The sequence below is a fragment of the Callospermophilus lateralis genome, chromosome 18 (assembly GCF_048772815.1).
Source record: "Callospermophilus lateralis isolate mCalLat2 chromosome 18, mCalLat2.hap1, whole genome shotgun sequence".
NCBI lineage: Eukaryota > Metazoa > Chordata > Mammalia > Rodentia > Sciuridae > Callospermophilus > Callospermophilus lateralis.
The window spans coordinates 5,868,449-5,881,961 of record NC_135322.1 but is presented as its reverse complement, the minus strand read 5'-3'; the positions used below and the strand labels follow the sequence as shown (position 1 = coordinate 5,881,961).

The 13,513-nt window shown below is 54.4% G+C and overlaps 2 protein-coding genes across 2 annotated transcripts; both read right to left on the bottom strand.

Annotated features, from left to right (window-relative positions):
- Positions 1–579: 579 nt before the first annotated feature.
- On the bottom strand, positions 580–4,759 carry Klk8 (kallikrein related peptidase 8). The gene is made up of 5 exons (XM_076839532.2): positions 4,690–4,759; positions 4,084–4,243; positions 3,627–3,889; positions 1,815–1,948; positions 580–735 (listed from the first exon to the last, which is right to left on the bottom strand). The coding sequence occupies exons 1-5, from the start codon at positions 4,757–4,759 to the stop codon at positions 580–582; spliced, it is 783 nt and encodes a 260-aa protein (XP_076695647.2).
- Positions 4,760–6,439: 1,680 nt separating this feature from the next.
- Positions 6,440–11,132, bottom strand: Klk9 (kallikrein related peptidase 9). The gene is made up of 5 exons (XM_076839533.1): positions 11,090–11,132; positions 10,760–10,916; positions 8,160–8,425; positions 6,916–7,052; positions 6,440–6,592 (listed from the first exon to the last, which is right to left on the bottom strand). Exons 1-5 carry the CDS (start codon positions 11,130–11,132, stop codon positions 6,440–6,442), a joined length of 756 nt encoding a protein of 251 aa, XP_076695648.1.
- Positions 11,133–13,513: the final 2,381 nt, after the last annotated feature.

The window sequence follows — 13,513 nt, the reverse complement described above, 5'->3', positions numbered from 1 at the left end:
ACTTTAGCTGCTCAAGAACAACAATGACTACAACTAAATGAAACCTTTAAAGGGACGTATATTTGCTCTCATATGTGGAAGCTAGAGAGGAAAAAGGAAAAGAAAGGTGGGAGCGATCTCATAAAAATCAAAGGGAGAAAGTAGAGGAAAGAGACTGAGGGTGAGAGGTGTGGACAGAGAAGGGGGAGTGCTGGGAGTGACGCTGGCCAAATTATATTGTCATCTTGTGTGTATGTAGGAATATGTTAACAACAAATCCCATCATTATGTATAATTATAATACACCAATAAAAATATGGGCAAAAGACTATTTTTCACATCAGTCACCTGAATATTGAAAAATTTTGAACGTCGTTTCTCTCCTGAAAAATGTTCCCACTCACCCAAGTCCTTGGGGGTGGGAGTCAATTCAGGCAGTGGGATGGCCAGAGTGGCCAAGGGTCCAAGTCTCCGCAGAACTCCCGCCAAGCCCGCCAGCAGGGGGCAGCACCTCCCCCGCCCCGCCAGGCAAAGCCCAGACAAGCAAGAAGCCAGCCAGTCTCGTGAGTTTATTAAAGGAGGCCCGGGGTGCCCCCAGGATCATCCCCTCTTTCCCATGGTCTTCTTGATCCAGTCCAGGTAGCGGCAGAGGTTGGTGTAGACGCCAGGTCTATCGGGCCGCCCGCAGGGGTCCGAGCCCCACGACGTGATGCCCTGGAGCAGGCCGTCGCACACCAGCGGGCCTCCGGAGTCGCCCTGGAGGGGGAGCCAGACGGCGATGTCCCTTAGCCACCCACAGTCCCTCCCGCTGCTGCACCTGGCACTTAGACCAGGTCTTCAGCAAGATTGGTCCCTGGAGCCAATGGGGACGAGCACCGGCCCCTGAGACCAATCAGGAGGGAGAAGGCGGGACACAGGATGTCTAAGGGCTATGGCCAAAATCCTGACCAGTGAGGAAAGAGTGAAGTCTCTAGGGTCCCACCCCGAGAGAAGACAGTGGGGGCCAAACGGAGGGGACTGAGCTGTTTCCTCCGTGGATTCCAGTTGCCAAAAATGGGAGACGGAAGCAGAGTTCTTGTGGAGACAGACGCACGGACGGACACACACACACACACACACACACACACACACACACACACACACCCACATCCCCAGGGAAGAAACCCCTGACCGGTGGAAATGACTTCATTTTTGGCCAATGAGGAAGAAAGCATTGTCTTCAGGGGCCAATCAGTAGCGACGGGGGTGGGGCTGCCATGGAGGAGTCAAAGCCAGGGGACCCTGGAGGGCCCCGGAGCAGTTACAGCCAACAGGGAAAAAAAGGCCTCAGGAAAGGGGATGGGAGCTTACTGAGGAGGCTGCAAAGTCGAAGCCAACGTTCCCTGGCCACCTGGCGAGGCAGCCTTGCTCCGCAGGAAGCAATCAGAGGAGAAGGGAGCCATCCCAGGGGACCCAGGAGGTAGGGGAGGGAAGTGGCTGACTTCCTGCCCGGTGCCAGCAGATTCCAGAAGTAAGGCTGGGAGGGCGCAGGGAGCCTGCCTAACCTCAGCCAGACTCTGTCCCCTTCGAGGACGTCTCCCTCCTGGTCTAGAGCGCCCCTCCCGGCAGGTTATCCTGCAGGCAAGGGTTCCTAAGAGGATGACAGTCACATCCAATGCTCCTGATCCCTACGCCCTGTGACCTCGACTGGGAGTGTGGCTTCCTGTGTGCCTCCTTCCCACTCAGTAGGGGTTGGGGCAACCTCTCTGGGTACTAATTCTTTGGAGTCCCCTTCTCAAGACTGGAACTCCTGAGGGGCCTGCGAGATGAGGGAGGAGATCTCAGAAGTCACTCACCTGGCAGGTGTCAGCCCCGTTGCTGTTGCCCGCGCAAAGCATGCCATCTGAGACCTGCCCTGGGTAGGCAGCCTCGCACTTGTTCTGGGAAAAGATTTGCACTTCTGCACAGTTGAGGGTATCAGGAAAGTTCTCTGAGGAGAAAGAGGTGGTAAGAGAGCAACCCTTTCTTTCCATTCCCCTCTGGATCTAACCCCCACTTTGTTCACTGGAAGCTGCTCTGGGGGAGTTTTCTAGAACATTCTGCTGGGCCCACGTACTAGATACATTAAAGGAAACTGCAAATAATACCACAGACGTGTCTTTACCCATCTAGAGAGTGGCTCTCTGATCTTATCTTGTCCTAAGTCATTTTCAAATCGAAAGGCAGGTGACTGGGGGGAAAGGGGCTGTGATGTCCCTTAAGACACCTCTGACCCTCTTAGCTAGTCTTCTTGCCCTCAGACCAATAGGGTGGAGGGGGGAGGGCTCAATTTTAGATAATTCCACTTTCCAAATGTCACTCTTTCCTAGAAACATTTCCTGGCTCCTCTAATTAAAATGCCACCCCTCTACCGCTCCCTACATTTACCCTCCACGTTATTTAATTATAGCTCTTAACTCTACCTGATATTTTATTTTATGAGTATTTGCTTACTCTCTATTTCCCTCACCTGGCAACACAACTCCATAAGGACAGGGTGCTATGGTGTGTTCATGATTGGATCCCCACTGCCTACAATAGCACCTGGGGCATGCTAGATGCTCAATAAATAAGTGTTGAATTAATGCTTGAAAGTGGAATTCATTTTTTTCATTAATCTCCTTTGAGGAATAAACATAAGAAAATAATTTTCTGTGCTAGAGTGAAATGCTCACAATCTCATGTAACACAGCAGGTCTTTGAAGGACAGACACATTCCTTCACTTTCTTGTTACCTCAGTTGTTCAACAAATACTTGTTGAGCACCTTCTATGTACCAGTCACCATCCCAAACACTCAGAACACACAATGAAGAAAACAGATGTAACCTAAGGCCTTGTGGAGCTGAAGAGAGTCTCTTGGATGATGATTCTCAACTTGCAGATGAAGAAAGGGAGGCTGAGAGATGGAAAGGGACTTCCCCAGGTAAAGGGGCAGAGCTGTGGTTTAGGTAGATTCATGAGCAGATGTGTTTCTGCAGCAATACAACATCTCATCTGCATCAGGAGTCAGGCATGCAGGGACCTGAATCGTGCTTTGCCACTTCCTGGAGGATCCTATTGCTTCTGAGAGCTGAGCCCCCAACTTTTATTTTCCACTATGAAGTAAGGCAAGGGGCTGTCTAGATTCTGAAGTCCCAAAAGGATGCCTTTAATGGAGGTCCAGACTTTTGGACCAAGAGTAAGAAGGGAACTAGGGACCTGGACCACTGAGTGCTGGGGGAGGAAGGGTATAAACTCATAACAAGGCAAGAGGGGATGGGGCCAGGTTTCCTGGGTTCTACAGGGAAGGGACCGAGGAGCCTGCTTTCCTGGGCTCCTGCAGAGCCCTATATCCCAGGTCTGTTATGAAGATTATATAAAATCATATACAATGAAAGTTTTCATGAGATGGTGCTATCTACCAAAAAGAGGACTTTTGGGTTTGTTTTTCCAGCCCTGCTTAGCGATCTGTTGACTCTCTTTCCCTCACCACTCCTGTCTCGCCTTCAAGGTTTCCAATATGGACCTCTGGTGAATCTCAACATCACACATCACTTTCCCTTCTTTATCTTCTGTGGGAGCTGTGCCTTGCCCATGGCTCAGGGTCCACTGGGCCAACAGCTCCTCTTCTCCCTCCAAGCCCACTACCTCGGGGGCTGGTGACAGTGCCCCAGCCCGATATAGTGCACTTCTGGCCAACATGGGCGCATTTATCCGCCAGATCGATGGGCTTCACTTTGGGCCCCAGGGATGCTCGACCACGTAGTCGGATGAGCATCAGATCGTGACTGTGGTCATCCATGTCGCTGCTGTTGTAGCAGGGGTGTTGGATGGACTGAGCCACTGTGATTTCCTGCTCGGGCCCGTCTTTACTCTGCAGGCTGTGGTCACCCAGTCGCACTGTGTACTTCCTGCAAGTGGTAGGAGGTAGCTTGGAACCCAGGCAGGAGCATCTGATTACTGGGGCACCCAGCATCTCCTCCCTCAGGACCCAGAGTCCAGACCCCAGCCCTCTTCCCTTAGACCAGGGGTCCAGCTTTCTTCCTGAGTGAAGGCCTAAACCCCCTCAGACTCCAGCCTGCCTCTGCCCCAGAGATCCACTCACATTTTTTTACAGTGGGCAGCTGTGAGGATCCAGTTGGCACCAACAAGGACAGCCCCGCAGAGCAGTCGCTGGCCCTGGAACAAGGCCGCCTGCCAGGGCTGAGAGTGGGCTTCACACTCCTGGCCCTCCAGGATCTTGGACCCCTGTGCCTTGGCGCATCCTGCGGCAGGAGGGACAGGGTTGGATCTCCACCCTCCGGGTCAGTGCCCGGGCCAGGACAACCACTGTGGGTTCAAACGGACACACGGCCAGTCCTCTGCGTGCTCGCTCACTGACGGTCCCAAGTCATCGTGAGTCACATAGCCAAGTGTGCGTCCACATGCATTCACACAGATCCTCATACGATACTCCCATGTGTGTCTGTGCAGGCGCCCCCCTGAGTACTGATGCCATTTTCAGCAGAACTGAACCCACTCCCATGCCTGCGGTGTCTTCTACACCTCCACCCACACCCAGGAGGCCCACAGAGGCTCCCACACCAAGTCACACGCTTCACACGCCCCACACCACCACACGCACCCACATACCCACCCAGCTTTCACCCAGGCTCCCAGCACTACTGCTGCCTTCTGCCCCCTCCCTTCAGGGGCCTCCCGGTCCCCCTACCTGCCCAGGCTCCCAGCAGCAAGAGCAGGATCCTCCAGTAAAGAGCTGCAAGGGGTGGGGGGCGTCCCATGGTGTCTGAGGGAGGGAGAGGGTGGGGCTGAGACAGAAGGGAGGAGCCTGAAATCCTAGCATTTTGGGGCTGGGGAGGGAGCCAGAGGATCGGGAGCAGTTGGGAGCTGTTGTGAGTCCTGTACCAGGAAGGAGCTGGGGATCCAGATTCTTGAGTCTGAGGAAGAAGGGGACAGAAGCCCAAATTTCCAAAGCTAAGTATGGGGGCTGGGTGAGGCTGGGGAACTAGATTCCTGCATTCCGAGGAAGGAGGGAATTCTGCTCCTGGACTTCTGGGTCTGAGGAGAGAAGGACCTGGGAGTGGGACTCTGAGTCCCGGGGAAGTGGGAGTTGGGGTCGGATTGCTGGGTCTGGAGGGAGAAGGGTCTGAGGCTGGGGTCCTGAGGCCTGGCGGGGAGGGGTCCCTGGGCCTGAGGCCAGTGTCTGAATACCTCTGCACCTCACCTTCCAGAATCCAGGGGGCGGGGTCACCTACTGATTTCGGGCTCAGAGGAAGAGGCCCCGGTACTTCAGTTCTGTCTGCCTGGTACACGATTCTTCAGCCTTTTAACTGGGAATCCCCGCCCCCTGCTCCGGCTCCTCCCGCATCTGAGCTGGGGACGCATCTGGGAACCCAGGGTGTGTGTGAAGAGGGGCGGGTGGGGGCTGAACCGAAGTCTTGGGGACGGGGCTGGAATCTTGAATTGAGGAAATGGAGAGGGGTGCTCGATGCTGGGGCGGGGACCCCCGGGTCCGAGGGAGAAGGGCTGGGGTCTGCGTTCCTGGGTCAGAGGAAGTGCTGGGGCTGAATTCTCCTCTTTTTGGAGGGAGGGGCTTGGAACCTGATTCTTGTGGGAGGAGGGGGCTGCTTCGATAACCCGGAAGAAAGGCGGGTCTTCTGGATTCGGAGTGTAGAGGGCGGACCGGGCCCGCCCGCGGCCCCGAGAGGTGCGGGATCTGGGAAGGCAGGTTTGGGAAGCACCGTGACCTGGTTTCCCCTTCCCCTGGGGGTGGCGGGACCAGCCCAAACAGAACTCAGTCCTGCGCAATGGAGATGATGGAGACCGACGTCAGGCAGGACTTACTAGGGGTATGTGCAACTCGGCGGCGGAGCCCTCATCTGCCCTTCGCCTCCCATCAGTGCCCCCCTCATTCCACAGCACAGGCAGATGGAAGGCGCGGCTCCCCGCTTTATTGTACAATCATCCCTCGGCTCTGAAAGGACCGAGACCCCCAACTTCTCCCAGTCGGGTCCGCGCCAGGATTCAAACCCAGGACACGCCCAGGGCAGGGCCGCGAGGGGCGGAGCCCAGCAGGGTCTGAATTTCACGTGGGCGGGGCTACAGAGCCACTGACGTCATGGGGGCGGAATCGCCGTCGGCGGAGGCGGGGCCCAAAGGTGAAGTCCCAATGGGAAAAGTTCGGAGGGGAGGGGCTACTGGTTCAAGATGTTCCTTAGGGCGGAGCCACACGGTGGGGCAGTTCCAGGGGATGGTGTCCGTTCTTGGCGACGTCATAGAGACTTGGCCAAGAGATGCGGACGGGTGTCCATGCGCCTTTCCGAGGGGGTGTGGCTACACCGCGGTTTAAGCGCGGGGCGGAGCCTGAGAGAGCGCACAGCCTCAGAGTCAGGGCTTAGTCTGAACCGTGACGGTTGAGGCTGGATCCCGCGTCCTCGCACAGTCGTCCTTAGCTTGAGGGTTCAGTTTTCCTCTATGGTTTTTCGAATCCAGTCCACGTAGTGGCGTACGCTAGTAAAGACAGTGGGACGCCGGGGTCTGGAGCAGGGCTCAGCGCCTCCAGACACCACGCCTGCAAGGGTCCCATTGCAAACCAGGGGTCCCCCAGAGTCACCCTGTGCACGAGAGAAGAGCAGAGAAACTGTTAACGCCAGTCATGACAATTACATTGGCCACTTCCTCTTTCTGGGAAGTCCCCCAGAGTCCTCAACTGTCCAGCTCTCCAGTCTTTCCTCTCTCAGACACAAGAGGAAAAGCTCAGAGACCCGTCCCTCCCCACGACCTGGCATTCTGAGCTCCTATCCCTCTCCTTCCCCAGGACTCAGTGCCCCCTCCCTACCTCCCAGTCTCCTGGGAGCTGAGGTGGGGGTCTGGGGGTTCCAGTTGTCTCCTCTCCCAAGATCAGGCCTATCGCCTCCTCCCCACAGCAGGGTCTTACCTGGCAGGAGCCTCGGCCCCCCTCCCACAGGCCTGCACATATCATGCTGTCTGAGATGTGGCCTGGATAAGCCCAGTGACAGAGTTTGGCGTCCAGGATGCTGATGTTGGCACACTGCAGCGTGAGTGGATACCGCACTGTTTAGGAAAGAGAGCCACAGAAAATGAGCTGCCAGCCCAGCAATTCCCCTTCCTGAGTCTTCTCTGAAGCCTTTCCTCTGGAGAACCCACAGAACCTCATCATAAGACTCAAGGATGGAGACAAGAGATGGTGACATAGACAGTCATAGATGTAAGAGAAACAGAGGGATGGAGGAGAGACCAAGAGCAAGAGAAAGAAAGAGGAAGCAGCAGAGAGCAAGAGATGAGAGCTGTGTATCACTCACTTGGAGGGAGGTAGAGGCTCTTTAAAGGGAGATTCTCAGAGGAGACCATGATGAAAGAGAAGAGACCCAGAGACATGGGAGGGGAGCAGGGCAATAGGGAGGAGACAGACGGTCACTGACAGAGACAGAGACACACATAGAGATACTGCATAAAGCTCGAGGTAAGCTACAGCCCGTCCAAGAGAGACAGACAGGGATACAGATATGCATGTAGAATGTATGTGACACATAGCTACAAATCAGGTGCTCAGGGGACTTGTTGGGAAAATACGAGTCCCGGTGGGGACTGTGCAGCTGGCGGGCAGCCAGAGGGGTGGAGTGCAGCGAACCCATATCTTGTCTGAAGAGGGCAGCCTCTACTCACTCTGCCCAGGGTGCTGTTCTCGGGATGTGGGCAACTGTTATCAGTTCCTTAAAAATTTCAAGCAAATCCAGAAATCTGGCTTTCTAAAGTGTCCCTGTTTTAGATGTTGGCAGCAACAAATTCAGACTGATTTGTTTTAAAGACACTTGGGAAACTAATGCTAACATGAAAAGTCAAATGTGGCTAATGGGTTGCCAGTGGGAGGGAGATGGAGGTTTGATTGCAATTCTAAGATGCACAGGTGTTCTCATTGAAATGTCTGTGGAACCGGGATGTGTTCTCCAGTCCGTGAGGTCAAACAATCAACTGTACTTTTTTTCCATTCTTAGCAGTTCATAAAATAATTATGCTTCTTAAACTTTGTAGCATTTTAGATTTGATGAATAGGTAGGTGAATGGGGGAGAGAACAGAGGAGAAAAGGCAGAGACGGGGGCAGGGAGCCCAGCCCTGGGCCTGAGACCCAGGGGCTGTGTCACAGGCAAGGAAGGCCATACCCTTGGGGCTAGACACTGCCCCCCAGCCTGAGATGAAGCACTGAGTGCCTGGGGCAAGGTAGGTCTGGCTGAGGCTGAGGGGCTGCACAGCAGGACCCAGGCGTGCCCGCCTGGGCAGACGGATTAGCATGATGTCATCGTTGTGGTCATTGGCACTGAGGTCCTCATTGAACCCGGGGTGGGGGAAGAAGTCTGTGACCCGGAACAGCTGCTCTGGACCCTCCCACTGCCAGAGGTGGTGCTCCCCAAGGCGCACCCACAGGTACCTGCTGGGACAGACTTCAGAAGTCACGTTAGAGGGAAGTGGTGGGGGGAGTCAATCAGCCTCAGTTCTCTTTTTCTCTCCATCAGGGTGCTGTGTGACCCTCCTCCAGCCATGCACCCTTTCTGGGTTTCTGCTTCCAGCTCGACTTTCTGTCTCCCTCTGCCTCTGTTAGCCTTCCCCCAACCGTTCCCCTTCATAACCTACCATGCTGAGTGAGCCACTGTCCTTCCTGCCCCACCTAGAGTTCCAGTGGTGACCTGGGTCCCCTGGAACCTTGTAGACCACACAATTAGAACCATACAATAACAACCCCACCTCCTGTGCCCACAGGGCTGTTGACTTGTGTGGGAGTGGCTCTAGGTATGTTTTGAGATGTGTGTGTATGGAGAGAGATGAAATATGGAAAGTCCCCAAATTGGAGGTCATCCCATGGCCTTGGGCTTTTTCTGTCATATTCTTTACCCTGCAAGGCAGTTCTTCTTCTTCTTCTTCTTTTTTTTTTTTTTTTTTTTTGTGGTGCTGGGGATTGAATCTAGGACTTTGTACATGTGAGACAAGCACTCTACCAACTGAGCTATATCCCCAGCCCTAGGCAGGGCTTCTTGAGTCCTAACCTTAAGTCCTCTTGCTGTAGTCCCAGCCCACCTGTTCTAGTCTAGGTCCATGCTCTGAACGGGTGGGGGCCCTTTAGGGGTCTACATGTTCATTCCCCATCTCTGACCCCTGACTTAGGCCCTAGACTCATAACTGAGAATTTGGGATTTAGGGAGTATGAGCTGGTATTTCTGTCTCTGTCCCCCTCTCCACCCTCGTGGTCTTGACTCTGTGTTGGGGAAGTTATCCCCTACACCCCCATCTTTGCCTCTGAATCCCTTCTATCTGCCTCTCTCCTTTTTTTGTCTTTGGGGCTGAATCTAAACATTGTTCTCTCATTCCGAGGTACAGGCTTGGGTTAAAAGAGACCCCATTGGGCTGGCGATATAGCTCAATTGGTAGAGTGCTTGCCTCATATGCATAAGGCCCTGTTCTCAATACTCAGGAGAGAGAGAGAGAGAGAGAGAGAGAGAGAGAGAGAGAGACACCAACCGAGAGAGACCCCGTTGTGGAGCAATGCATGATGGGAAATTCCCATCTGGCATCCCGAACCAGCATTTTTGCTTCACTCCTGGAGAGGATATTAGAACAGACAGGCTGGCCTCTGCTCAGAGATAGCATATGGAAGATGACTGCATCCCATAGACCCTAGGATTCTACTAAAGTGCCCAAAATCTAAGATACTGGAATTTGAAGATCCCAACACCCATTATCTATTGTTGTAGGAGTCTCAGAGGCTCAATTTTAGAATTTTATGGATCCAAGATTCTAACATCCTATATTTCTGTGAGTTAAAAAGTACCGGATTGGGCTGGGGTTGTAGCCCAGTGGTAGAGCACTTGCCTGGCATGTGTGAGGTCCTGGGTTCAATCCCCAAGACTTCCAAATACAAAACAAAACCCTATAATATCATCATTCTAGAATTCCATAAATCCCTGATTTTAGAAATTAAGTGTCTAGGAGTCAATGAATTTAAGATTCAAAACTCTCTGAGTTAAGCTCCTTGTCTTTTAAGACTCTGGCATGATCAAATTCTGAGGTATTGATTCTACATGTTTATGAAAATAGGCTTCTAGAATTCTGGAATCACAGTGTCTGTGAATCAAAGATTCCATGACTGTAAGTCTCAATGTCCCATGAGCCTAAGACACTTGGAACCTAAGATTCCAGGATTGCCCTAGCCAACACCGCCACTGAGCACTTGAAATGTGGCTTGTCCCAATTGAGATGTGTTATCTGTAGAAAATACATGCTGGATTGCAAAGCTTTACTAAAAAAAAAAAAAGTGAGCTATGTCATTCATAAGTATTTAAAATGTTATTACATTTTGAATCAATATTTTGAATATGTCCAATTAAATCTATTATTAAAGTCAAATTTGCCTGTTTCTTTTTACTCTTTAAAGGTGTCTACTGGAAAACTTCAGCTACACCTGTGTCTGGCATGACATTTCTGCTCCATGGGCTGATGTAGACCCCCGAGGTTCTAACAGTCTCTGCATCTGTGATTCCAGAATTCCAAGGCTCCAAGATTTCCAGACTCTAGGATTCTGGGTTTCTCGGGCCAAAGCCTCGAATCTTAGACTCCTAGAACCTGGGATGTTTTAGGGCTCTGGAAAGAAGAGTTAGACTTCTGGGGTCAGAAATGGAGGTCCCTCTGTGCTCCACCCTGAGGCCCCTCCTCCGCCACCCTCTTGGGCTCCCCATTCCGCTGGCCAGCGTGGCTGGTCCGGGGCACTCACGGCTTGCGGCAGTGGGCAGCTGTGAGCAGCCAGCGGTCACTGATGAGAGTCGCCCCGCAGAAGAGCCGGGTGAGGTAGAACAGGCCAGCCTGCCAGGGCTGTGAGTTGCGTTGACATTCCTCCGCCCCGATGGTGCGGGTGTCTGCCCAGCCTTGCCCTGGGGTGGGGGCAAGAGGGGTCAGGGACAGCAGGCAGCAGGCGGGAAGGGAGGGCCTGGGAGGGGATGCCGAGCCCAGAAGGCAGGGTGCCTGAGCTGGGGCGGGGAGGCCTGCTCAGAGGGGCTGGGCAGGAGCCGAGCCTGAGAGGGCAGCAGGGCTGCGGTGGGCTCACCTGCTAGAAGGGACAGCAGAGCCCAGGTGAATCCCAGCTTCATGACCTCCGGGCGTGCGGGTCCTCAGCTGGCGCTTGGCGCCCGAGCTTCTTTAAGGTACACCATGCATCTCCTTCCTCCTCCCCGGGGCCGCCCCTGTGATTAATCAGCATTGGGAAACGTCCCTGGGGGAGGGGGAAACCCTGGGGTTGTGCTAGGGGTGGGGGAACCTTGGGAGGGGCGGTGGGCTCAGGGGGACCCCCCTATTGGGACAGCTGGACCAGAACTCCACTAAATGGGAAGGGGTGCAGGTGTGTGGAGGGGATGTGGGTGGCTCCTCTGGGCCTTCAGGTGGGGGCTGCTCTTCCCCATGATCTTGGGCTGCAGGATCTGGATCAGAATCTCAAGGCCTGGAGGAGGCAGGGTACCTAGGGCAGGATCCCAGGAGGAAGGTGAGTGGACTTTGGGAGCTGGAGTAGGGCGCTGGACCCACCCCTGGGTGGCTGCCCAGAGCCTAGGCTGGGGGAGAAGGACCCAGGCAGGCAGAGCGAGTGTCAGGGGAGAGAGGAAGAGCAAGAGGGGGACCCCAGTGAGGGGACCCCAGACAGGCCAGGGCCACAGGGAGCCCCACACTGCACAGAACCCGCCCTGCCCCGGGGACTTAAGCCCATCCCAGAGAGAGGCCTCTTCCACGGTTGGGGAGCCTGTTTCCCGCCCCGTTAATCCCGCCTGTCCCAGCCTGCCCCCTTCCCCACAGCCCCACCACCCCAGGGACCAGGTGCCCCACCTGCCTGGACCCACGTGCCCTGCCTGCTCTCTTAATGCCACCTGATCTCTGCCAAGTCCCAGGAACTTTGGCCATATCCTCCCCACCCATCTCTCCCCTCCCTGCCTCCACTGTCCTTCCCATCACCCCCTCGCCTGGCCTCTTTCCCCATTTCTTCTCACCAGCTGGGCACCCCTGAGGAGCCAGGCCCAGGTCTGACTCATCTCTGTGTCCCCAGAATCACCCGTCTGGGCTGGGCTCACAGGAGTCCTCAGGAGATGTCAATTGATGAGTGACGTCTTTCCCCACAGCCTTCTTTATCTGGTAAACTCTTACTCACCCTCCAAGGCCCAACCTAAATGTCCCTCCACCAAGGTGCCTTCTCTTAGCTCTCCGGGCAGAGTCAACCCTGCTTCCCTGGGCACTCACAGCCCCTTCTGCTCTCCATTGGCCTCGGGCTTATCAGCTGGGTGGCTCCATCTGGATGTCCCCAGCTGTGGTCTCAGGGTCTGGGCCGTGCCTTCTAGAACTGAACCATCTGTGCCCAAGTCCCCTGCTGGCACCGGCTAGGCATGTGACCTAGGGCAGGTCACCAGGCCTCTCTCCTCTGCTCAGTAGCAGTAATATCCAGGGTTTCAGGGTGCAGTGGGGGGCAACGGCTAAGAGATTGGGAGCACCCAGGAGTGGGCCGACTCGCGGTGGGTACTCAGCCTGGCTGTCCGTCTCCTGCAGAGTCCACCCCATCTTCCTCAGAGCATGACATGCCTGTGGTCAATTCCTCCCTCTCCCAAAGGACCTACTGTGTGATGAGAGCCCCACTAAACTGCTTTACAGGACACTGAAAAGCTATCTTCATTCTGTACCTAGAGAAGGCATTGCTCATGAGTATTAGCCCATTCGATCCTGGTGAGTCTAGTCAAGCAGGTATCTCACCGCAGAGCCGAGAACTGAACTACAGAAAGCATTCGAATAGCTAGCTCAAGGTGCCATGGTGATCTGCATTGTCTTCCCCAACCCCTAACCCTGGCGAACTCCTACTTATCATTTAACATCCCCCCAAATATCCCTTGGTGTGAGAAGCCTCCCAACTCCTTCAGGCAAAGTCCTCAGATGCTCCGAGGTGTGTCTGTGGTGCATCGACTGATGGATCTGTGTTCCTTGTTCATTCAACAATACGCTGATGATTTCTGTGCCAGGCACTGGAGCAAGTGCTTAGAATACACAGTGGACAGTACCTGAGTCCTTGTCCTCCAGGACTCTGTGTGTGTGTTGGGGGGACGCACAGTCATTATCAAGTAAACAGGTGAGTGAAATAACTCCAGCTCTAATGAGTGCAAGAAGTAAAGGGAGCAGTGGGACTGGTGACCAAAAGGGGACCCCCTTCCAGGACAATCCAGGAAAGCTTCCTGGAGGAGGTGACCTTTGAACGGAGACCTGAATGACAAGAATGTAAGTCCTGCCTGCCTCCCTCCTGGACCTGACGCACAGCTTCCTGAGGGCAGGGCTTAGTCAGACTCATCTCCGGGGCCTGGCACAAGACGCAGCTGCGTAAACAGCACGGAGTGCGTGAAGGCATGGACGGACTGACTGGAAATGTGTCCAGCCCCGAGTTCCACCTACTTCACTTGTGATCCCTGATGACCAACCGGGCTGATACACAGGACTGACATTTCCTGGG